This window comes from Aquarana catesbeiana, linkage group LG04, assembly GCF_042186555.1.
Source record: "Aquarana catesbeiana isolate 2022-GZ linkage group LG04, ASM4218655v1, whole genome shotgun sequence".
NCBI classification, from domain to species: Eukaryota; Metazoa; Chordata; class Amphibia; order Anura; family Ranidae; genus Aquarana; species Aquarana catesbeiana.
This window is the reverse complement of record NC_133327.1, coordinates 286,354,034-286,380,835: the sequence shown is the minus strand read 5'-3', so window position 1 is coordinate 286,380,835 and position 26,802 is coordinate 286,354,034. Positions and strand designations below refer to the sequence as shown.

At 42.4% G+C, this 26,802-nt stretch overlaps 1 protein-coding gene across 1 annotated transcript in view; it reads right to left on the bottom strand.

Annotated features, from left to right (window-relative positions):
• Window positions 1-26,802, bottom strand: part of MCPH1 (microcephalin 1) — a 536,838-nt gene that overhangs the window by 398,610 nt on the left and 111,426 nt on the right. The window contains exon 9 of the mRNA XM_073626649.1: window positions 23,983-24,095. Coding sequence (XP_073482750.1) covers window positions 23,983-24,095 — 113 coding nt within the window. The remainder of the gene's footprint in view (window positions 1-23,982; window positions 24,096-26,802) is intronic.

Below are 26,802 nucleotides of genomic sequence, written 5' to 3'. Positions count from 1 at the left end.
AGAGCAGTTCTTTCTTTTTTTTTTTTTTTTTTTTTTTTTTGCCACATCAGCAAAAAATTTATTTGGGAGATATTGTTTCAACTTTTAAGTCAATCTCATCCCCTAATAATTTCACATCATAGTGGCATGCTCTTTTTTCATCATTCATTTATTAAATATAGGGAATGCCGGCTAACAATACAAATTTCCCCCATAAATAGACATTTTATACCTCTGAATCCCACCCCACCCTCACTCCTAATATTCAGTCCCCCCCACCCAACCCCCCCCCCCCAGCCCACCCCACCAACTCATCCAACCGTGGTGATGGCCTGTACCTGTCACAGTCCTCATCCTATACTTCTACCCTATTTAAATGCCTTACGTCAAACTAGAGTTGATGCTTGGATTTCTATTTGGAGAGTTGTCCAGGTCTGTCTCCCACGCCTCGGCCGCTTGAAGCGAAGTCTTATATTTTACCCAATCTCTCCACGTCTCTACATACTCTTCCATCTCTGTCCCTTCACTGTATCTCAGATACTCCAGGCAGTGAATTTGCTCTATTTTATTGAACCACTCCCGCAGTGTAGGTCTTCTTCTATCTAACCAGTGTCTAGGGATAGTACTTTTAGCCGCATTAAGAAGATGCGGCAGCAATGATTTCAAGTACCTCTTTGTGGGGATGTCGCTCCCATGGTGTAGGCAAACCCAAGGGTCATCCGCAATTCTCCTACCGGTGATCTCAAATATGATTCTCCTTACATCCCCCCCAGTATATTTTCATTTCTGGGCATTGCCACCATATGTGTGCCATTGTACCGATGTTCTTACAACCCCTCCAACATAGTGGCGATGTTTCTTTCCGTATTTTATGTATTCTATCCGGGGTTATGTACATTCTCGTCAAGATTCTGTAGTTCATCTCAGATACCCTATAATTTGTTGATGTAGTGTTCACTCTTCCCAGGACCAACCCCACCTCCCTGTCACTAATCCTGCTTCCTAATTCCTCCTTCCACTTCCGAAAAAATGTCGGGCGCTCCACTTCTCCCATTTTAATCATAGTTTTATAAATCCTAGATACTCCTCCTCTCCTTTTTTTCCCCCGATAGCGCTTTTTCGAGGGGGCGAAGATCATCCATCGACCTCACTGGTTGCGAGAGTGTATCAACAAAATGTTTCAGCTGCCTGTACTTCCACGTGTCCATAATGAACCATTTATCCTTTGCTTTTAACTCCTGGTATGAACACAACTTGGCCTTACTCATAATGTCTTTTAATTGGGTCTCTTCCTTCAATATCCATCTCCCAAATAAATCTTCCCTCCCCGGTAAAAAATAATCATTGTCCTTTAGCGGGATTAACGGGGAGTTATACCCCCATTTCTCCTTAACGTGTATTTTATCCCATAATTTTAAAGTGTGTTTGGTGATATCTAATGTTTTTATACTTAATTTTCTAAACTGTGGTGGTATCCACACATTTTTACCCAGATCCACCCCACTCATTTCCTTCTCGATTCTTACCCATTGTTTTTCTGTATTATTGTTTACCCATTCTACAATACGTGAAAATAACTATTGCTGAATAATATTTCTTAATATCAGGTGCCCCCCACCCCCCTTTCTTCTTGTCATTAACTAATTGTGCGTACTTAATTTGTGGTTTTTTACCCCTCCAAACAAACGTTGTGAGCAAGGTGTGCAACTTATTCAAAAAATTTTGTGAAATTGAAACTGGAAGCATTTGGATTTTATATATGATTTTAGGGAGAACTGACATTTTGAGTAAGTTTATTCTACCTCCCCATGAAAGTTGGTTGCGTGGGATTTTATTCAGACCAAACCTGATCTCATTAAGAAGTGTCATGTAATTGACTTGGAACAATGTCTCCTTCCCTGGAGTAATTTTAATCCCTAGATAGCTGAGCTTGTTTATTCCCCACCTGAATGGGAGACTCTTTTGGTATGCCTTGTCCCCTACTTTATCTCCTACTATTTCCAGTATTTCCGACTTAGTTGCGTTTACCCGGAAGTTAGATAATCTACCATAATTCTTAATGATCTCTAATAGGTTCGGAAGGGAGATCCTCGGGTGGGTGACATACAATAGGACGTCGTCCGCAAAGGCAGTGATTTTGTACTCTTCTTTCCCAATTCTAACCCCACTAATGTCCTGGCTGAGTTTGATCCTAGACAATAAGGGTTCTAGCATCATCACGAAGAGCAGCGGGGAGAGTGGACACCCCTGCCTGGTGCCGTTATACAGTTTAAAAGGTTGGGAGAACGTACCGTTCACCTTGACTCTTATGTATATAAGGCTTTTATTCTACAAAGCATGTTGTTACCTATACCCATCTCCTCGAGAGTGTCCCACATGAAGCCCCAGTCTACCCTGTCGAAGGCTTTTTCAGCATCCATCGACAGTAGACCCCTGTCCTTTATTATCTGGGCCACCATTAACGTTTTAATGCCATTATCCCTCCCTTCCCTGCCCAGCACGAAGCCCACTTGGTCCGTATGGACTACCTCATTAATGATCTTTTTCAGTCTATCAGCCAGGACTTTTGCAAATAGCTTCGTGTCGACGTTCAGAAGGGAGATGGGTCTGTAGCTGGAGCATAGCGAGCTGTCTTTCCCTTCTTTCCTAATGATGGCGATACTAGCTTCTAATGCCTCCTTCCTCATCTCCCACTTTTCTCCTATCCCGTTCATATATGAACACATTATGGGGATCAAGGTTTCCTGGAATTTTTTGTAGTAAAGGACAGTCAGCCCATCAGGGCCTGGGCTTTTCCCATTAGGAGTATCCTGTAGGGCTTTCTTGAGTTCCTGTTCGGTTATAGGGGCTTCTAGTATGGCTCTTTCATCTTCCTTAATTTTGGTTAATTTTGCCTCTTTCAAAAAAATTTTATTATCCTCTTGCTTACGTCTATTCGACTCCAGTGAGTTGTCTGAATTTATTGCATACAACTCACCATAGAAATCATGAAATGCTTTCGCAATGTCGCACGTTTTGTGTTTAATTTCACCCGGTTTGGACTTGATTTTTTCTATAAAGTTACTCCCTTTCTTTTTTTTCAAGGCCCTGGCTAGGAGTTTGCCTGGTTTGTTACCCATGATATACCTATCTTTCTTAACCAGGTTATAGATTTTTCGCGTTTCCTGTTCTGTATTAGCTCTCAGCTCTTCTTTTCTGCAATTTTATCCAGGTCTCCTTCCCTCCCGATGCTTTATGTAATTGCTCTAATTCTTGGGTTTCTTTAGCCAGGGCAGACCTTTCTTTTTTCCATCTCATTTTTTTTTCCGTGCCTACCATCATGAAAATGCCCCTGATATATGCTTTTTGGGCCTCCCAGACTATGGCCTCATTTACATCCCCAGGCACATTTAATTTGAAGTACCACACCAGTTCTTCCTTAATTCTCTTTAAAATGTCTTCATTTTGTAAAAGATCTTCGTTCAATCTCCACCCTGAGCCCTGTATTTGAGGTCCCCCTATTTTTATTTGTAGACACACCGGGGCATGATCAGTAAAAGTCATGCTGCCGATGACTGCCTTCATGACCCCTTCCAACAACCTATGTTCCACCAGGAAGAAGTCGAGTCTTGAGTACGTCAGAATAGAAGGAGTAGTCCCTTGTGTCGGCATGCAGGGTCCTCCATACATCCACCAGCTGCAACTGTTGCAGCTTCTTTTTAACTTTGCCTGCCCAAGCTCCTCCCATCCCCCGTGCATCTGACGAGCAGTGCTTTCTAGGATCCAAACACAGATTGAAATCTCCTGCGATAATGGCTTTCCCCGTCTTAAATTCTTCAAATTTTGCCAATATTCCTATTTTTTTTCTATAGGTATTTCTATTTGGCCCATAGATGTTTGCCAGGGATATCTTCTGGCCATTCATTTTGCCATTAAGGAAGAGGAACCGGCCCTCCGGGTCGGCTAGCCCCTTCTCCAGTTCAAATCTGGTTTCCCTGGCAAACCCTATGGCGACTCCTCTAGATCCTTTTATTGGTGAGTCACCGTAGTACCATACTGGGAAATCTCTAGAGTAAATTTTTTGATTCCTATTGGTGCTTAGGTGTGTCTCTTGTAACATCGCAACCTCTGCATTCAAAAACTTCAACTCACAAAGGATATTGGCCCGTTTTACGTGTGAATTCAAGCCCCGGACATTATAAGAAATAATTTTTAAACTAGACATCAACTCTCACTCTCATTTATGTGCTTCTGTTTATGGTACAGACTCATGACCCAGTTGGCTGTAGGACCCCTTCCCGTTCCCACCCCCCCTCCCCTCCCAACACCTCCTCACCCCCCCTCCCCCCCAAGCCCCTTCCCACCCGCCCCCCCTCCCTCTGTCCCCATCTCCATACTTTTGGGGGAAAAACTGGCCCCCCATGGGCCTAACACAAAACCGTGGCCCTCAAACTCCACCTGGCCCCCCGGTTTACCCCCTGAGGTTGAGCTCGGTGTGGGATCAAATCGGGCCCGAAAACTGACCCCTGGGTGTGAAGATTTTCCTTTCCCGGTCGGCCCTCCCGCCCCCCCCCCTGAAACCCGAAACCCCCCCCATCGCGCCCCATCAAGAACGAAGCGGGCACGGCAGTGCTCAAATTTTTTTTTTTTTCCCCTTTTTTTTTTTTATTTTTCTTCTCTGCCCTTATTAAGTTCTCTGTCCTTTTTGACCCCTATACTCTTTTGCAGAAGTTATTGGTTTCCAGGTAATTAATTCCCCTGTAGACTCCCGGTTGGCGATTTTCTCCCATCAACCCGGGATTTCCACTAGAGGAATTCCTAGGCGTTGGCAGAATTTTTGTGTTTCTTCTGGGAATCTCAGGGTGGCCGATCATCCCTCCTTACGACCGATTAAGCAGGCAGGGAAGCCCCAGGAGTATTGCACCTCATGTGTTATTAAAGTCGCGAGTAGTGGTTTCAAAATTCTTCTCCTCGTAAGTGTCTCTGCTGACAGATCTTGGAAAATGCGTAAGCTTGTTTCCCCATATTTTGCTTGCATGTTTTTCCTAAAATTGGAACTGATCTCCTCTTTATCATGATAATTGTGGAATCGCACAATGACATCACGCGGGGCGTCTTCCCTAATTTCTGCTGGTTTTCTAATACTATGCACTCTGTCCAGTTTTAATTTACTGCTAACTTCGCTCGGGTTCCTCAGGTCCTGGAATATTGCCTCCATTTTGTCCTGCAGATTCTCTTGTTCCCCTTGCGCTTCCGGAAGGCCTCTAATCCAAAGGTTCTTTCTTCTACTTCAGTTCGCTTGGTCTTCCATTCTATACCTTGTATTTCTCTGTTCGATCCGCAGTGCTTCCATCTGGGTTTGCAGGTTTTTGATTTCTGCCTCTTGTATTTTCAACTTCTTCCACTCTTTTTAAAATATGGCTCATATTCTCGTGCACAGTACTGATCTCCTCTTTGATTGAGGACTCCAGTTTCGAACATTTCTGCGATTTCCCCCTTAGTGGGAAGATGTTTTTCCGGTTGGGGTGCCATTAGCACTTCTACCTCTATCTCTCCACCAGAGGGTCTTGTTTCTATATCAGCCGCCTGACTTCTGGTCCCGACTTTAACTGGGCGCTCTGGTGTTTTGTTTTTTGTCCCTGTTGCACTATCAGGACTTACTTTACTGGGCTCGTTCACCATGTATTTCCTGATGGCTCCTGGGCTAGCGCTTACTCTAGGCGGGTTTGCCGTGGCCCCTCTTGCTGATTTGCCTCTCATCTTCTTCCTTCCCTGCCAAAGAAGACGTGAAAATGGTAAAACAAAGCGCCCACGGTAAGTATACAATTCGCTCCTTGACCCCTCTTCCCCAGGCGCCCTGCGTCCCCAGATAAGAGCCCTTATGTTCGTATTTTATAAATGGTTAAGGAGGGAGGGGGAGGGAGGGGGGGTCTCGTTAGTTCAGGGATGAGAAGTATTGCTAAATAAGCGATCTCTGGGTTTTTGCCCTAGAGCTATAGGCTCCTATTCTCCCCGAGGCCCTCCTATCAGGGGGGTCTCACCACTATTGCTCCACCACCTCTAGGACTCGTTCACCTCCAACCACCCGCATATAGGATTCCGCCATTCCTAATGTTACAATGTTACAGTTCAAACCCAGCAAGACACTGCCATCAGTAATTGTTATATTTTCTTTAAAAGAAATGCTGACCAAAATGGAGGTATATCACAGTCCCCTATGTGAGAGTATCCATAAGATTATTGCATTATTCCAGCAGGCCACTTACCCTCCTTTCCAGGCAGAGAATGACCAAGATCTTACCCAACTACACAGTACTTGCGCTTCTCCTGTGAGACTCCTGGGGCTTTCACCTGTCCGTGTGATTCCCTTGTTTCATCTGTGAATCTTCGTCCTTGATTCCTTGACTCCTGTCAATCCGTCCCTGCCAAGCCCGCTCCGCGCTGGATCCTGCCTATTTGCCTCCTCTCTTCTCAGCCTGCAGTTGTCAGCTCACGCTGGGGGAGGCACGGCATCCCCGCTCAGGCTCCAGACAGCAGCAGCTGCTTGCCGCTACAAGCCCACTCACGGGCACGCCGTTCCCACCACCTCCGCCCACTGCAGCCGACCTCCGAAGCCGAGCAACTGGATGGAGGAGCGAAGAGACGGAGAGACGGCTCACAGCACTCCAGAGAGGGGGGGGGGGGGGGGGCGTCCGGGGGTCAGCGCGCGGTCTGTAAGCCGCTCGGTGCGTGCATCTCGGCTAGAGGGACGCCGAGCCACCCAGGTTCAGCAACGGCGTCAAGACTCCGCCCACATCCGGCTCCTCCCTCTCAATCCCGATGTCAGTTAATGCCAGACATGCATTTTCATGCCTTAACCACTTGAAAGTGCAGAGCAGTTCTTTGCTCACAGCTGACAGCTGACCAAAAAAAAAAAAAAAAAACAAGCAGCCTAAATTTTGCGTGAATATGATCCGATTGCGTTGTGAATTTTCGTTGCCAATTCTTTATGTTTTCTTGCGAATCGACTGCGATTCTATGGCAAATATTGCATTGACTTCGCATCACACACCGATCAAACCCACACAGGACCCTTTTTGTACGCAGCTTAGATTTGCAACGCATTGATGTGAGTGGCACTAATGGAAAACTATTATTTAAATGACTTGCGAATTTGAGCGATCGCAACGGGTCAAATTCGCAATAGAATTCGCAGCAGTGTGAACCGGCCCTTAGCACTAAGAGAACTAAAAACAATGTAACATTTTGTTTATCAAATGGATGAATTTTGGTCTGTAAATAAGGTCAGTTTAACCACTTAAAGACCAAGCCTTTTTCTTGTCACTTGACACATTTTTTTTTTTTTTTTTTTAAGCAGAGACCCTAGAGAATAAAATGGATGTTGTTGCAATATTTTATGTCACATTGTATTTGCACAGCGGCCCTTCAAACGCAATTTTTTTGGGAAAAAATACACTTTAATGAATTAAAAAAACAAAACAGTAACGTTAGTCCAATTGTTTTGTATAATGTGAAAGATAATGTTACTCCACAAGAATCGTGAGAGAATCATGATCTTTATTCGAAGTAAAAAAAAAAAAATTGTGATGCTCATTTTAGCCAGAATCGTGCAGCTCTATTATTTAGTAAGAGGCATGGCGGATTTTTTGAAGTTGTAATTTTTTGTCATAATTTTCACAATCACAATTTCATTGCTAGATGCAAGAATTTTACGGAATGAAATCAATTCATTCAGTTTTTTGTTGTGATTAGTAACAGCTGATCACATGGCACAGATGGGCCGTAATTGGCCCAGTCTGTACCATGTGATCACTGACCAATTACCGCTAGCAATTTTATACAATGGATAGATTGAAAGGAAGCTATCCATTGTTTACAACTGTCATATGACCTGCTGTGATTGGTTACAGCAGTCACATGGTATTGGCAGCAGGCCGGTACAGTGATCAGTCATATGCTGTGTCCGGTAGATGCTGCGTGGCCCCATGGATGCAATCTGGGAGGACGTCCACCCAGATTGACAAAATGTTTGTGCAGGCATCATCTGCCCATAGGCCGAGTGGAAACAGGTTAAAATAAAAAAGAGGTTTATTCTTACTTGCTCTGTGCAATAGCATACCTTCTCTTCTAGAGTACTGTGCCAGTGCTCTCCGCTCCTCCTCTGCATCTGCCCCATAGCAAGTTATGTGCAGGTGCGCTCCTGAGCCAGGCTGTGTGCATCCATAGACGCACACAGCATGGCTTGGTCCCACCCCCTATTCTCTCCTCACAGGATTTGACTGACTTCATTGAAGCCTGTGAGAGCAGTTAGAGGGGAGAGAAGAACTGCAGCCAGGCACAGTGCTGGATTGATGTAGTTGTTGGGGGGGGGGGGCAGCATGTGAAAGTTTTTTTTACTAGTGTTGCACCATGACCAGTATTGGTGCTGATACTAGGCATTTGCATGAGCATCGGTACTTGGGCAAATGCACCAATATAAAAATAAAAAAAAACAATACCTTCAAGCTTGGTTCTTTCAGAGGTCAGCGGGATTACCCGCTGACAGCTGAAATGTAAATAAAAGAATGCCAGTCTGCCATGCACAGAGGGAGAAACAGCCTGGATGTACCACCACAGGGGAGTGTGGTCATGCAAGAAAGTCACTAGGTGAAGATCTGGCTCTTCCAGACCTGACCTGCACCGCTGACTTGGGAGGTAGGTGTGCGGCTGTCCATGGCTTCTCTCTCAGGCTCAGAGCTCTTACCCTCTCTCTCAATTGTCTCTGCTGTGTGCAGATAAGCAAAGCAATTTTTATCCTGGAGTTGTCCAGAGGAGAGACCTGTCATTACCCCCCTGTGCTGTCTGCCGGGAGAGGAGCCCGTTGCTGAGGTTATAATTAGGAGTTCAGTATTAACCCTATGCTGTCCTGAGAGCTGGTTGAGGCTATAATTAGGTGTCCAGTGCAGTGCTGCCAACCGCCCATTAATTTACCGGCAGCCCGTAAATTCCAACCCACTTTCGGGCTTGCCCGTAAAAGTCTGTTACGAGCAGCAGCGCCCATAAAAAAATATGGCTAAGGGCCGACAGTTGAACTGCGCATGCGCCGTTCCGAAGTCTGCCAAGCTAGGGAAAGCTTGTACACACTCAGGTATTTTTAGCCAGGCGGGCCCTTGCTCAGTGAGGTAATGACACCATTTTTGAATGGAAGGCACTCGGTCCTGGCACCTCACCACATCTCCTGTACTATGTCCGAAGTCTCTGACCACCTCCTGTACCATGTATGCAGCCCCTAACTATCTCTTGTATAATGTCTGCAATCTCTGCCAATCTCTTGTCTTTTATCATGTCTGCAGTCTCTAAAGGAGGAGCCTGAAGAGGAGTCAAAAGTGGGAGGGCTATCGGAATGGCGGTCATGGGAGAAGTCAGAGATGTGTGGACTGTAGAGAGTAGACTATAGGAGAAAACCAGAGCCGCCAAGCTGGAGCTGTCTTACTGAGCCCTGTACGATGCAGCAAAGAGATCAGTGACAGTGCCTCCAGGCCAGTCAGTAACCCCTCCTCCTCATTACCTTTGTGTATTCACTCTGAGGAAGGCGGTCTCTGGTCACCAGAGTCCCCCCCCACGTCACAGTTCCCCCCGTTCCCCTTTACATCAGAGTCTGCAGGATTACCTCTTACAGTGCAAGAGGGAACTCTGCGGACACTGATGAATAGGGGAACTCTGATGTAAAGATCAACGCTGCAGACCCGGATGTAAGTGGTAACTGATGTAAAGGGGAACGGGATGGACTCAGTCTCTTGTCACCAGAGCCCCCCTTAGATGATGATCTGCAGCATTCCCCTTTACGTCAGAGTTCCCTGGCACTGTAAGGGGGAATCCTGCAGACTTTGATGTAAGGGGGAACTCTGTGCTGGCTGGGTTATATTAACCTGACCTTCATGTAAATGGAGAAATAGGGTTTTTTTTACTTTTAACAAACACATTGCTAATAGCATTAGCTACATGTTTATAGTTGAAATATTGACATTTGCACAGTGTAGCACTGAAAATGGCCATTTTTGAACTTTTTTGCAGTGCCAATAAAAAAAAAATGTGGCTCTGTCAGTAAATTTTTGCCAGGGGAAAAAAATTGGTGCGGTTTGTAAATTCTGGCGTCCCATCAGTAAATTTCACTTTGGGAGGTTGGCAAGACTGGTCCAGTATTAACCTTATGCTGCCTTTGGAGGGGAGATGAGACAGCTCATTGGCTAATTAGGATCCCAGCATTTAATCCTGTGCTGCCAGCGGGTAAGAGAATCCCCCTGATTGGCTAATCAGGATCCCACTGTGTAACCCTGTACTGCCTGTGTGCTATACAGCCCATATGTTAGGCTGAACAGAGCCCCATGGTTTAACCCTGTGATTGTGAACTAAGACACAGCTGTACTATAATCAGGACCCCTTTGTTAACCATGTGCTGCACACATTATATATATATATATATATATATATATATATATATATATATATATATATATATATAAAAATGCTGTAGGGTCCTTGTGTAAGCTGAGGAATGGGCGTTTGCCATGCTGGGATTTGTAGTGCAATAAAGAATCTCCTTTCTTTTGCCTCTATTTCTCTATCCTTTCCCCCTTTCTCTCTCTCTCACTGTCCTCTTGCTCTCTCTCACCCCTTTGTCTCTCTCTCCCCCTACACCCACACCCCACTCTCATCCGGAATTCTGCACTCAATACACTATTTTATGTTACTTACTCCTGCACTCAAACATGTATAGACTGCAGGAGGAGGGGGATGTGGGATGGAGTAGATGGGATTGGAGGAGGGCATGGGATGACCGCATGGTCCTCCTAGCTGTGGGGCCGGCGGTCCTGAGCGTTGGGAGTGCCGTGGTTTCTTTATCACTTGGTCTCATCCAGAGAGTAGTATTACAGAGCACACTGATGAAGAACCCCACCTAGCTCCCCCACTTCATTTTGATCTCCCTAAATGCTAGAAATAGGTATCGTAATTGGTATCGGCGAGTACTAAAAAAAAAAAAAAAAATAAAATAAAATTTCAGTACTCGTAGCTAAAAAAGTGGCATTGGTGCATCCCTATTTTTACCTTAATGCATTTGGCTTTAGAACCACTTGAAGTACATACAAAATACTGTGTACTTACTCTTCCATTTTCCATCCAATCAATCATACTGTAGTGCATTAGTCAACCCCAGTACATGACCTCAATTACCTCAGATAATCATCTTCTTAGCTGTTTGTAAAGGTTGACAGACAAAATAGGGTGGCCACACAACCACGATCTGACTACCTTTAGGCATCTTCTGGCACAGTCCTAAAACAAACAGCTAACTGTTCATATTGAGCTCATCATAAAAAAGAGTGGAAGAACTTATTCTAACTGACCAATTAACTAATTTTCATAAGAGGGCTCCATTGTAGATATATGTTGGAATTCCCAAAGATAGCAGATCACCCAAATGCCATTTAACTTCCTGGGACTTTTCTAGATATTCCCTAATGCACTCAAAGTATTGTCTGTGGTATCACTGAAAAAGCATGATATATCAAAGTGTCACCAAAAAGATTTTTTTCAGGAGATGCCAGACACCATTATAAAGAAATTCATCAGCAGTCTATAGATTCACTCTCTGAATAACTGCAAATGCAGCATTTGAAAGCTCTCTTGATAATACTCTTCTTCCTATATACAAGCTGCTTGGATATTGCATGCAAGATTTCTTAAACCTTTGCAATACTAAACAACCACTTTTCATTAAAATTAGTTCAGGGATCTTACTCTTACTTTAACTGCACAGAAATGGGGTAGGCTCTTAAGCTAAGTGAGGTTTAAGTACTACAAGTATTAGGGCTTATTTACACATTTAAAAGGCCATGTTTAGATGCGTACAGCATATAGTTTTGTATATATCTGAATGCAGCACTATAGGAATCGATGGGGCCATGCACACAACTGTGTTTACATATAAAAATGGCACCATGTTTAGTTGCATACAAAAAACGTAGGACACAGCTGCTCCTGGGACCATGCATATCTGTAGATTTTACATGTGCATGTTCCCAAACACGTACCTGCATAAAGTCAATATAAGAACTGTATGGGGTTGATTTGCTAAAACAGGAGTGTGCAAAATCTGGTGCAGTTCTGCATAAAAACCAATCAGCTTCCAGGTTGTTTTGTCAAGGATTAATTGAACAAGCTGAAGTTACAAACTGATTGGCTACTGTGCACAGCTGCACCAGTTTTTCCACTCCCCAGTTTTAGTAAATCAACCACTATGTGTCTAAATGCTGTACGCGTACTTTGAGAGCAAATTTTATGCAGTATCTTCTGTTAGCTCTGCCAACAAAGAACCTGCATTCTCTGCAGAAAATAACATGTGAATGAGGCCTATGGTATGCAGAGAGAGGCTGGAAATGGGAAAAGTAGCTGTAAATATTTTCCTTGGAAGATCCAGTTTACAAACTATAGGGCATCAAGTATGTATTTACTGAAATACGGATGCAACTTAAATATAGAATTACAGGGTGGAAGAAATGCCATGTACTATTCTTTGGCTCAGAATGAATGGGTATAGAAACCCTACCAGCATAAATAAAAGGATTTAACAAAGCAAGAGCTTTTGTGGCTCTCTCATCTTGTGAAAAGCCAAAACATTTATAAGACCAGCTTCCTCTCTCTCTGCTGGGTCTTCAAGGGATGCACACTTGTGGATTGACTATAATCACCAAATACCTGGCTTAACACAATAGAGAGAATGGATACAAACATTTAGCAGCAATGACATCCCTTGTTTTTGGTTCCCATTAAAGCATATATTACCCCAACATTTCATATTTCCAATATGTGCCTGCTGTACCACGCACTTGTATGACAAAGAACTGTTGTCTTTGTTCTGTTTCCTTTGCATGAAATGCAGTGCCGTGAAAGTATTCATACCCCTTGAAATTTTCCAAATTTTTTCATGTTACAACCAAAAACGTAAATGTATTTTATTGGGATTTTATGTGATAGACCAACACAAAGTGGCACATAATTGTGAAGTGGAAGGAAAATGATAAATGGTTTTCACATTGTTTTACAAATAAATATCTGAAAAGTGTGGCGTGCATTTGTATTCAGCCCCCTTTACTCTGATACCCCTAACTAAAATCTAGTGAAACCAATTGCCTTCAGAAGTCACCTAAGTAGTAAATAGAGTCCACCTGTGTGTAATTAATCTCAATAAAAACACAGCTGTTCTGTGACATACTCAGAGATTTGTTAGAGAACCTTAGTGAAGAAACAGCATCACAAATGCCAAGGAATACACCAGACCCGTCAGGGATAAAATTGTGGAGAAATTTAAAAGCAGGGTTAGGTTATAAAAAATTATTCCAAGCTTTGAACATCTCACAGAGCACTGTTCAATCCATAATCCGAAAATGGAAAGCGTATGGCACAACTACAAACCGACCAAGACATGGCCGTCCACCTAAACTGATAGGCCAAGCAAGGAGAGCATTAATCAGAGAAACAGACAAGAGGTCCATGGTAAGATCAACAACTCAGGATGGAGAATCTGTCTACAGAACAACTATTAGCACTCCAAAAATCTGGCCTTTATGGAAGAGTGGCAAAAAGAAAGCCATTGTTGAAAGAAAGCCAGTTTGCGAGAAGCTATGTGGGGGACACAGCAAACGCGTGGAAGAAGGTGCCCTGGTAAGATGACACCAAAATTGAACTTTTTGGCCTAAAAGCAAAATGCTATGTGTGGCTGAAAACTTACACTGCACATCACCCTGAATACACCATCCCCACTGTGAAATATGGTGGTGGCAGAATCATGTTGTGGGGATTGCTTTTCTTCAGCAGGGACAGAGAAGCTGGTTAGAGTTGATGGGAAGAAAATGGAGGGAGCCAAATAAAGGCCAGTCTTAGAAGAAACCTGTTAGAGTCTGCAAAAGACTTGAGACTGGGGCAGAGGTTCACCTTTCAGGACAACTACCCTAAACAAACAAACATAGGCCAGAGCTAAAATGGAATGGTTTAGATTGCAGCATAACCATGCGTTAGAATGACCCAGTCAAAGTCCAGGCCTGAATCCAATTGGGAAACTGTCGCAAGACTTGAAACTTGTTGTTGACAGACGATCTCCATCCGACATAGCTCTGACAAAGCTTGAGCTATTTAGTAAATAAGAATGGGCAAAAATGTCACTCTCTAGATATGCAAAGCTGGTAGAGACATACCCAAAAAGACTTGCAGCTGTAATTGCAGTGAATGGTGGTTCTAAAAAGTAGGCCGAGTACAAATGCACGTCACACTTTTCACATATTTGTAAAAAACTTTGAATACTATTTATTATTCATCATTCATAAGGCATACTTCCATTGGTATCTGAGCCTGGTTTGACTACCTGTAATGGGTGTAAAATCCCTCTGGTGAATAGATTGTTTGCCTGGTGGTGGTGGAAGATGTTTTCTCACCCAGATCGCAGGGATTCTCATACTCACATGGATAGAAAATTAATGGTGCTGGTTCACGGACACTTAATTTAATTTCACATTTCTTTGGAAAATATATGGACATTTTAGTGTTTTAGCTTATATGTTTCTTATGAGTTTCACATATTTTTTTTGTATGCATATAATTGAGTACTAAGAGCGTGGTATGAAATTTGATTTAACACATTAGACTTTTGGTCTCACTACCAGCTGTTCCTAAAAAGTTATTGAACACACTTATTCACGTTGATTATTGTCCAGGGTGCGCGGCTTATAGGTTTTTTTCCTATTTTTTCATTGCTTATGTAGCACTTACTCCCAAAAGGGCTGCCGATTTGCCCAAGGTTCCTTTTCCAGCTCAAGACGGTAAAAAAAAGGCTCAATAAACAGTCTAGGGGTTATTATTCTTTTAAATCTATTGCTGAATAACTGGGATAGGACATAGGGAGCTGTGGGATACTCCAGAACCCTGAGCAGTAACAAAAGGACACTCTTCACTCTGTAACTACTCTTTGGAACAGTCCCTTTAGTGGTAGCCCTGGATATGGACAGCACTGGGACACCATACGCAATGTCCCAGGCCAGGCAAACTTTCGCTTTAACCACTTGCCCATTGGGCACTTATAACCCCTTTCTAACCAGGCCAATTTTCAGCTTTCACTGCTCTCACATTTTGAATGACAATTAGTCATACAACACTGTACCCATATGGCATTTTTTGTCCCTTTTTCACACAAATGGAGCTTTCGTTTGGTGGCATTTAATTACCGCTGTTTTTTTTTTTTTTTTTGCGCTATAAAATGAAAAAAGACAAAAATGGTTAGAATGCATTTTTCTTTGTTATAAAATTTTTGCAAATTAGTAATTTTTCTTCATAAATGTCAGCCAAAATTTATACTGCTACATATCTTTGGTAAAAATAACCAAAATCTGTGTATATTATTTGGTCTTTGTGAAAGTTAGAGAGTCTACAAGCTATGGTGCCAATCACTGAAAATTGATCACGCCTGATGTACTGACAACCATCTAATCTAATTTCTTGAGACACTAACAAGTCAGGAAAGTACAAATACCTCCCAAATGACCCCTTTTTGGAAAGTAGACATTCCAAGGTATTTAGTAAGAGGCATGATACGTTTTTTGAAGGTGTAATTTTTTCCCACAATTCTTTGCAAAATGAAGATTTTTTTCTTCCATAAAATTACCATATTAACAGGTTATTTCTCACACATGACATATGCATACTTGCAACTACATCCCAAAATACATTCTGCTACTCCTCCTGAGTACGGCGATACCACATGCGCAAGACATTTTCATAGCCAGGCCATATTCAGAGGCCCAACATTCACGGAGCACCATCAGGTGTTCTAGGGACATAAATTACACATCTAATTGCTTGACTACCTATCACATTTTTGACGGCCCTGGAGCACCAGCACAATGGAAACGCCCCAAAAATGCCCCATTTTGGAAAGCAAATACCCCAAAATATATTCTATGAGGCATAATGAGTCATTTGAACATGTCATTTTTTTTCCACAAGTTTTTGGAAAATGTGGAGAGAAAATGAAAACGCATTTTTTTTTTTTTTAAACACAAAGTGATCAATTTAGAAGATATTTCTAACACATATCATGTACATAGCAAAAATTACACCCCAAAATACATTCCGATACTCCTCCTGAGTATGACGATACCACACGTGTGAGACTTATACGAGGCCTGGCCACATACAGAGGCCCAACATGCAGGGAGCAGCGTCAAGATGAGCACTGATGTGGCATGGGTGAGGCACGGATGAGCACTGATGTGGCATGGGTGAGGCATGGATGAGCACCGATATGGCATGGATGAGGCACGGATGGGCACAGGTCAGGGTCCACAGCGCTGCTGCACTGGCTCCCTCCTCTCCTCACACACTGTACTGATCGCGTGTGAGGAGAGAGAGCTGAACTGGACATGCGCCACTTTGTTGACAAGTGGTCGCTCAGTTATTGAACGGAGCGATCAGCCCTTTACCCTGATCTGTGATGCGGACGCTTCTGGGTGCGATCCCCAGGGGGTGCACGGAAAGCGATAGTCTGGGAGGATGTCATAGTACACTCTCTCAGAAAAGCCGCCCATGCTGTAGCTATCATTCAGCTATGGCCAGGTCGGCAAGTGGTTAATGCACAAGCGATCGCAGCAGCAATCGTCACCAGGATCCTGCACACAGGTCTGTACTCAGTGTCCCTGGATACTTGGATACCACCTTCCAATATCCAACAAACTTCCCTTAGTGAACTTTCCACACTGGATCCTCAGAAAGAAATCCCTTGTATAACTGCAGCAAATCTCAGGAAGCTGGCCTACCAGCTCAGCAGAAGCTGTGACCTTGATGAACACAGACAGAGCCTCAGGCCCCAAACTATTTATGGCCTCTCCAGCTATCTACTGGACACCCTCCCTCAGGGATTGGCTGAGACTACATAAGTATTCAGACTGCTGATGTGCATCTTTCCAACCCACTATATTCTGGAATGCTCCAGAAGACAGAAAGAAGCAATCAAGTCTGCAGAGCCCAGTACAGCCCAAAGCAATCACAAACTGGTCTACTGATTACAGTGGAGCCAAAGAGAACTACATTTACCCAACTTTCCTAGCAGACTATCTGGAAGGGTGCTATGCTTTTATGTAAGGTCTTGTTTGAAAAGAAAAAATATTTCAATTGATTTAATGCTGAACTTGAGGAAAAAGTTGTTACATATGTACAACTCTCTTCTCATGTAAATGAACAAGCTCCTTATGAAAATGTGTAAATATTAGCTTTAGAAGCCAGGAATTTATTTTTACACAATTCTTGGGAAATTATCACAGTACCACAAAAAAAGAGATATAGTGTTGATTACTTATGCGCTGCTATGTAAATGTATCAAAGTAAAATCTGCTATAAAAGGCAACAGCTGCAGCATTAATAGTGAAATTCCTATCACTCAAAGTACATATATAAGAATAAAGAACAAATAGTGCACTGTTAATAAATAAATAATAATATTACATATATATATCCCTTTAAGCAATCCGTGAGAAATATTCAGTGCTAAGTATACACATGTAGAGTGAAAAATTATTTATAAAAAAGACATCCAATATATGAGTCCACGTTAAAAAATTATTCCAATGATGAAAAATAAAAAAAACATGTCCCCATGCAGGGACAGCTATATGTCACAAAGCCTTGACCAGCCATCTTAGGTGCAGTGCCTGCTCAACTTACTCTATGACCTATTACAAGTCATACTGCACCTTTTGAAATCCGGTGTTATTAGCTTGGTGTACCTCCAGATAGACCACCTCCTCTTATGCTCTCCTCTTTGGATAAGCAAGCTTGGCTAGGCACTGGGTACTTCTAAATGGTTTCTTTTTAAGGCATTAAAAACAACTTACAAGAAAAATTCTTATCAGCATGTACAATCCAAAATTTAGCAGCGGCAGACTCGCCTCCTCACCACAGCTTCCGGGTCTCAGACACCCGAAGGGACATTACTGGCTCTGCCCGATGCGCTGTGTCACTTGACTTCCTCAGGGTAGGAAGTCCAATGACAACGCTGACTTTTAATCCCTGCGCTTTGTGTATCCATTGCCATAGTGACTTGGTGATTCATCTGGAAATTCAGCAGCACTTCACAGCGTTATTTAATAGTAAAAACTATATTAAATCAACAGAAACAAATAAACAGTAAAAACATAATTTAAAACGTGGGAATTCTTATCTCTATTCATGTTCCCACCTATTTAATGTACTATAAATCGTATAGCACCCACCCAGAAGAGGTATTTGCAGAGTGCCCTGGGTATTCCTGCACATTTGGGTACATCCCACAAGACTACACCTCTCAAGAGTCTGCTGGTTTGGGAGAGTTGCAGGTTGTGGTGTTGGAAATGAGAAGGAGTGAATAACTGCACTACAGATGAAGCAGCTGACACCAGGGATCAATTTCCTTTGATCAGTTTCAGTGAAGATGGGAGAAGTGAAAAACAGCCTGCCCGTTTCTTCACTGAGGATCTCCTACTGCAGACCTTGCTGATATGATAGCAGCAGTGCCTTCACAGAAAAAGTAAGCAGTGGTACTGGTTGCCTAGCACATTGACCATTTTGCATGGATGACCACTGTATTAGTGGAAATCTCTATCTGCAGGCTCTTCGACAATGCCTGCTTTTAGTTCTGCTTCAAGTGTCTGGAACATGAAGCCACACTCACAGTACCTTGCCAAAGTATTCACCCCCCTTGGCTTTTTACCTATTTTGTTACATTACAGCCTTTAGTTCAATGTTTTTTTAATCTGAATTATATGTGCTGGATCAGAACACAATAGTTTAAATTGGTGAATTAAAATTAGAAAAATATATACATAAAACTATTTTTCAAAAATAAAAAAAAACTTATAATAATTGGCATGTATGTATGTAATAAATGTATGTATGAAGCCCATAAAAAGCTCTGATGCAACCAATTACCTTCAGAAGTCACATAATTAGTGAAATGATGTCCATTTGTGTGCAATCTAAGCGTCACATGATCTGTCATTACATATACACCTTTTTGAAAGGTCCCAGAGGCTGCAACACCTAAGCAAGAGGCACCACTAACCAAACACTGCCAAGAAGACCAAGGAACTCTCCAAACAAGTAAGGGACAATGTTGTTGAGAAGTAAAAGTCATGGTTAGGTTATAAAAAAATTAGCCACAACTTTGATGATCCCTAGGAGCACCATCAAATTTATCATAACCAAATGGAAAGAACATGGCACAACAGCAAACCTGCCAAGAGACGGCCGCACACCAAAACTCACGGAGCGGGCAAGGAGGGCATTAATCAGAGAGGCAGCACAGAGACCTAAGGTAACCCTGGAGGAGCTGCAGAGTTCCACAGCAGAGTCTGTACATAAGACAATAAGCAGTGTTCCATAGAGTTGGTCTTTATGGCAGAGTGGCCAGAAGAAAGCCATTACTTTCAGCAAAAAACAAAATGGCACGTTTTGAGTTTGCGAAAAGGCATGTGGGAGACTCCCAAAATGCATGGAGGAAAAGAAGGCTCTGGTCTGATGAGACTAAAATTGAACTTTTTGGCCAAAGAAAACGCTATGTCTGGCGCAAACCCAACACATCACCCAAAGTACACCATCCCCACAGTGAAACATGGTGGTGGCAGCATCATGCTGTGGGGATTTTTTTCAGCAGTCGGGACTGGTAAACTGATCAGGGTTGAGGGAAAGATGGATGGTGCTAAATACAGGGATATTCTTGAGCAAAACATGTACCATTCTGTGTGTGATTTGAGGCTAGCACGGAAGTTCACCTTCCAGCAGGACAATGACCCCCAAACACACTGCTAAAGCAACACTTGAGTGGTTTAAGGGGAAACCTGTAAATCTGTTGGAATAGCCTAGTCAAAGCCCAGACATCAATCCAATAAAAAAATCTGTGGTCAGACTTAAAGATTGCTGTTCACAAGCGCAAACCATCCAACTTGAAGGAACTGGAGCAGTTTTGCAAGCAGGAATGGGCAAAAATCCCAGTGGTAAGATGTGGCAAGCTCATAGAGACTTATCCAAAGCGACTTGGAGCTGTGATAGCTGCAAAAGGTGGCTCTACATAGTATTGACTTTAGGGGGGGGTGCATAGCTATGCACATTGACTTTTTCCATTATTTTGTCCTATTTGTTGTTTGCGTCACAATAAAAAAAAAAAAATCTTCAAAGTTGTGGGCATGTTCTGTAAATTAAATGATGCAAATCCTGAAAACAATCCATGTTAATTCCAGGTTGTGAGGCAACAAAACACAAAAAATGCCAAGGGGGGTGAATACTTTTGCAAGGCACTTTATACGTTAAGTTATATACTAAGTGTAGAATCAAGCTTTGATATTTTCAAACGAAGGGGAAAAAAATAAACAGTGTGTAATATGTGTTATATATATATATATATATATATATATATATATATATATATATAGTCCCCGAGTTACGAACACAATAGGGACTGTAGGTTTGTTCATAAGTCGAAGTTGTTCCTTCCTAAGTCCTAACACTGCATTTGTAAGTATAACTTCTGGTCGGAACACTGCATTCGTAAGTGTAACGTCCGCCTGTGCATGAATGTGGGATGTTCCGGGCGCAGAGCCTATGTTACCTGAGGCTCTTCTGGCCATGCAGTACATGTAGTACTGCAGTATGGGATGTGTCCGGAGGTATCCAGGACCAGCGTGGAGCACAAGTGGCCGTCATTTGAGGCCGTTCGTAAGTAGGAGTCATTCGTAACTCGGGTGTTCATAACTCGGGGACTGTACAGGGGGTCCCCTAGTTACAAACATCCGACTTACAAACGGAGGGAGACAACAGGAAGTGAGATGAAATCTACCCCTAGGAAGGGAAATTCACTCCTGTAAGAGCTATTATGGGGAAAAGGTACCTCCACTGATGCTTTATCACCAATCCTTTCCACAACCCAAAATTTTCAAAATCCAATTGTCATTGGGACAGAATGTGAGGTGAAATCTTCTTAACAGGGGCACACACAGCAAAACAAATGTTACAGGGGTGTTAACCCTTCCCTATGCTATCCAAAAAGCCTAAAAATAGTTTTTTAGGCTGGAGCTACACTTAAAAACAGATTCAACTTAAGAACAAACCTACAGTCCCTAACTTGTTTGTAACCCGGGGACCCCTATATTATATATATATATTCTCACAAAAGTGAGTACACCCCTTGGCTACAATGTAAAGTAGTGAGTGTACAGCTTGTATAACAGTGTAAATTTGCTGTCCCTTCAAATTAATTCAACGCCATTAATGTCTAAACCGCTGGCAACAAAAGTGAGTACAACCCTAAGCGAAAATGTCCAAATTGGGCCCAATTTACCATTTTCCTCCCCGGTGTCATGTGACTCTTTAGTGTTACAAGGTATTAGGTGTGAATGGGGAGCAGATTTGTTAAATATAGTGTTATCCCTCTCACTCTCATACTGGTCACTGGAAGTTCAACATGGCACCTCATGGCAAAGAACTCTGAGGATCTGAAAAAAAGAATTGTTGCTCTACATAAAGATTGCCTAGGCTATAAGAAAATTGCCAAGACCCTGAAACTGAGCTACAGCATGGTGGCCTAGACCATACAGCGGTTTAAAAAGACAGGTTCCACTCAGAACAGGCCTCACCATGGTCGACCAAAGAAGTGGAGTGCATGTGCTCAGCGTCATATCCAGAGGTTGTCTTTGGGAAATAGACGTACGAGTGCCCTCAGCATTGCTGCAGAGATTAAAGGGGTGGGGGTCAGCCTGTCAGTGCTCAGACCATATGCCGCACACTGCATCAAATTGGTCTGCATGGCTTTCGTACCAGAAGGAAGCCTCTTCTAAAGATGATGCACAAGAAAGCAGACTAAGGACATGGATTACTGGAACCATGTCCTGTGGTCTGAGACCAAGATAAACTTATTTGATTCAGATGGTGTCAAGCGTGTGTGGCGGCATCCAGGTAGGGAGTACAAAGACAAGTGTGTCTTGCCTACAGTCAAGCATGGTGGTGGGAGTGTCGTGGTCTGGGGCTGCATGAGTGCTGTCGGTACTGGGGAGCTACAGTTCATTGATGGAACCATGAATGCCAACATGTACTGTGACATACTGAAGCATGATCCTCTCCCTTTGGAGACTGGGCTGCAAGGGAGTATTCCAACATAACGACCCCAAACACACCTCCAAGACGACCACTACCTTGCTAAAGAATCTGAGGGTAAAGATGATAGACTGGCCAAGCATGTCTCCAGACCTAAACCCTATTGAGCATCTGTGGGGTATCCTCAAATGGAAGGATGGGGAGCGCAAGGTCTCTAACATCCACCAGCTCCATGATGTCATCATGGAGGAGTGGAAGAGGACTCTAGTGGCAACCTGTGAAGCTCTGGTGAACTCCAGGACCAAGAGGGTTAAGGCTGTCCCAGATTACTACACATTGTAATGTATATGTTGCATTAGGAGGAACCTGCTGAGCCTGTGCCCACTCCACCAGTCCAGCGTACCTCTGTTACCTCACACCCAATAACAGAATGGGGTGCTGCTGTGCACATAGCATGGACCTCAGGTGTGCACTCATTAACTCTCACATCCCGTACCGCACGACCAGGCCATAGCTCTCTAACACGGGTTCGGATTCAGTTGCTATGGGAGTCTGACCGCTAGGGAGAGAGCCAGACAACGACCCCCTCAATACCGTAGGACCTGTCACTTTACCAGGTACCATGTTTAACAACTGAATGCTTTGTGTCTTGAACTTGTACTTGGTTACTCATAGCAACTACATGCTTCCTCTTGTCTTGCCGAGTTAACACCTTGGTATTGGTGTTACTTCATATCCCACAAGTGTATTTACAGACCCAGGTTCTTTAAAGACACCAGAACCAACATGAAGCTCTTTCAAATAACTTCAGACCAGGCTTATAACAGTTAATGTACGGGTGGCATAACATCCTGCTTCCACACACAGGCAGTTAGGAAAATCCAACCAAGCAGGTAAAACCAGGGAAGAGCCCAGGGCCTCAGCCTTCTCCCTTTTTATATCACAGGTGGGCTGGCTAGGACCAAAAGCCTTGGCTTCTTGCAACACTACCTCCCTGCTGACGAGCAAACAATTACTGATAGGGAGTCAAAAAGATGAGAAGCAAAATCTGCATAACTTCAGCTGACTATATTCCTAAATCTACAAATCTTTTGAATATGCTATTCTCCCCAAAGGTATCCTCTACATTTTCCATTTGTCTTCATCTGCTATGTTTGAGATGCCTACATTTGTGAATTTTTTAGATCATCAAAGGGGCACTCTAATCTTGATGTTAGACTGGATAAAATGTCAAAATAAGGAAGGGTAAACAGCCTTCAAAACCAGTGATGCCTACTAGCTTATCAGAACGCCAAGTTCACGTTTTCAAGGCAGCAGTTTACAATTAATTTTAGGCCACAGCATACTACACGGAACTGTTTTTTTTTTCATATTTGCACTACATTAAATAAAGCTTATTATTATAGTCCACTTTTTAATAATGTTACAATCCACTATATAGTTTTAACTTTTTAACATTTTACAGGGAATTGCAGAGATTTGCATTAGACATTTTCCCTTTGTCTACCACATCTGCAGGCACTTGGTTCGTGATCAGAGATGGTATAGTAAGTCATTTACACTGTTAAAAATGGATATAGAATGCCAAATCTTCCAGTACATATTGAGTAAACTGAATATGAATGTAATAACTCGTTTATATATATATATTTTTTTTTCATACTTTTCACCCCTATTCCTGTACAATGAACAAATTACGCTCACAGTTCTGTCACTGCTGTTCAGAAGGAGACAAGTCAATAAGCTGTAGGCATTAACGACATATTCAACTGCTTCAGTACTTTAGCAAATCAATACAGATTTGTGCTACACATTCAAAAATCCACTGCTGAGCAAAACACTAAAAAAGGACCAATCAAAGTAATTTACAGTTCAACTGACCTTTCTGCTTTTCTCAGTTTTCCTTGAGTCCTCTGTGCATTTATTTCTTTGTTCATTAAACATTTCAGACAGACCCGCTATTGCATTAGAGCCTGAAGTTCTACTTTCTGCGTCTAAGAATCAATTAAATGAAACATCTAATTAGTGATCAAAAAATACAGATTGTAGGAGCCCACACTACTTAGCAAAATTGACATGGTAATCACTTGTACCAATCATGCGTATGTTCAATGAAAAATACATGTATATAGTCACACAGCCTTGGGGTTTATTAACAAGCATGACAGAGTTTCAGAGAAAAAAAAACACAACATTTAGGCATGAAGGGGCTAGCCCCAAGGCAAATGCTCAATTTTTACTTTACTTTCTGACCATATTTCCAATGTAAAGTTACTAATGACCAAAGAAAACACAAGAAACTTAGTAGAAAGAGAACCACTTTTTTCTGGTACAAAGTTTTATCCAACTTTGTACTGTCAAATGAACAGGAAAGCTTCACCCAGCTCTTCATAGGCTCATCGTTCCATGTCATACATGTACAGCAAGTTGTAACTATTGATCTGTTCTCCCTGTATTTGTTCCTGTATCATTGCTGTTGGCAGGGATAAGTGGAAATAAGCACCAAGGTTGTCAGACAAAGGAAGTAGAAGTACAAAACCTGAGTACAAAGTCTTGCGAGATACCTTCTGAGCCTGAGAAGTTATGTGGACAGCTGCTGGCACTAATCATATACTCATATAGCCATGCAATAGCTTAAAAAAAATTAAGAAAATTGTGCCACACTATCTGTCTGTTTTCACTATTACAGCAGTGCTAAAGATTAAATTGTCAATAATGCTATATACTCATCAAATGTGCAAACTCAAATTCATAACATGGCTGAGTGCTGAGAAATACTACGATATAACCTTTTGATCTATAAAATCATTCCAAATCTCACACATCACACTAATGCATTAATATTTGATAAACCAAAGTCCATTACAATATATCCTGGATAAATAAAATGGACAAAATAAAGTGCTGTAGTGCATACAGAGTGGGATGCCCTGACCATATGGATCAGTGCAACACACATTGCATAAACAGTCCTCATCAAGCTTAAATCTGAGTTCATTGATAGAAGTGATCAAAACCATTAGGTAATAGCCACTCACCTCTGAGTGTGTGACCTCACAATTAAGCTAAGCTTGGTCAAACCATGCATATGAATCACCTCTGGATTCCAAGTTATCTGCGGGATCCCAAGCTGCTCAGTAGCACTGTCTCCTCATATATTAACAGTAGGAAAAAAAGGCTCGATAGTGTGATATTGTTTTATAACATCAATATATTGTACAAAGAAGCCCCAATTTAGGGAACTCACAGGGGTCTGGTGCGTCAGTGCACCGCTCTACTCAAAGCATTAAAACACTGTGAACTTGTTTGAGGACATAGGTTTCTCCACTGTAAGGCAGACCAACTGCCTCCTGTACCATCCTGTCCCCTCCCCAACGCACGCCAATTCAGGGAAATGACGTATCTTCCTCAGGGGGATGTTGATTGGACGGTACGTCTGTCTGTTAAGTAATTGAGCGTCGGCCATTTTCTCGCAGCCTGAGGACATTCTATTGTCCATAGGCTTAATCTACTCCAATTGCTGTGTTGGCATTCATACCTGAATAGCGTACAAACCATCACACAGCCGTATGGATCCACCTCCTACTTAATCTTGCTGTGGTCCCATCAATATGGTATGTGTACCCGGCAAAAGTAAGCCATATTCCTATAATTAGTACTCAATATCAGGAAGGTGTTGTGGAGAAAACCTACTACCTCCTCCTAGATCTAAAATCATCAAATGCTAAACGAATATATCTAAAAAAAAAAAAAAAAAAAAAAAAAAAAAAACATATAGCGATATGCTAAAACTAAATGTTACATATGGTATAATATATAAAAATTAGCCCGGGAAATGTAATCTCCTATCCCACTACTATTCACAAATACTAGTGCATACCGGGATCTGAATTATATGCACAAAATTCAAAATGCAACTAAACATAAAATATAAAAACTGGATCAACCATATAATTAGTGACCAATAACCTACGCAGAATCATAAAAGATAAACAAAATGACTAAAATTAAAGGGATAACATCAAAATAGAAGTATAACAACGTGTCCTTACACAATGGGGAGTAGGTGACTCACTGACACCGATATCCCTATATATTCCATTACTGTTTGTGTTATAATGGTTGGACTACCCTAATTAAATCATCATGGTTCTACAAGCTCCTATCCTACCCTACCTACATGGATATTCAATAATTGCTAAGGAAGCATTTCAGGTCAAATTCTTTATTCAATCCACCTGGCCAAAGGGAGCCTATTTGGTGTATCCACCAAGATTCCCTCTTACGGATCTCTCTTACAAAATTGGAGCCCCTCCAGTAGTGCTTAGGGGCCTCAATGCATCCCTTCTGAATTTTTGTTGCGTTAGTCCCTAAAGTGGATTGATAGGTGATGTTCATCATATCCTTGACAGATATTTCTCACGTGTTCTTCCATTCTCACTTTCAGTGCTCTCTTTGGCCTACCTACGTATAACAGATTGCATTGACACTGCATTACATAGATCACCCCTATAGTGTCCCATGAAATAAAATCCCTGATAGCGTGTGAACAGTTGTTACGGGGATTGGTAAAAGATTTTAGTTTTCTAACATTTTTGGGGACCCTCACACAGCTATAACATCTGCCACACCCATGAAACCCCGTGATGTCCCAAAACTTCAATGGTTTAGCTGGGGGTGGTTCAATGACATTATGTACCA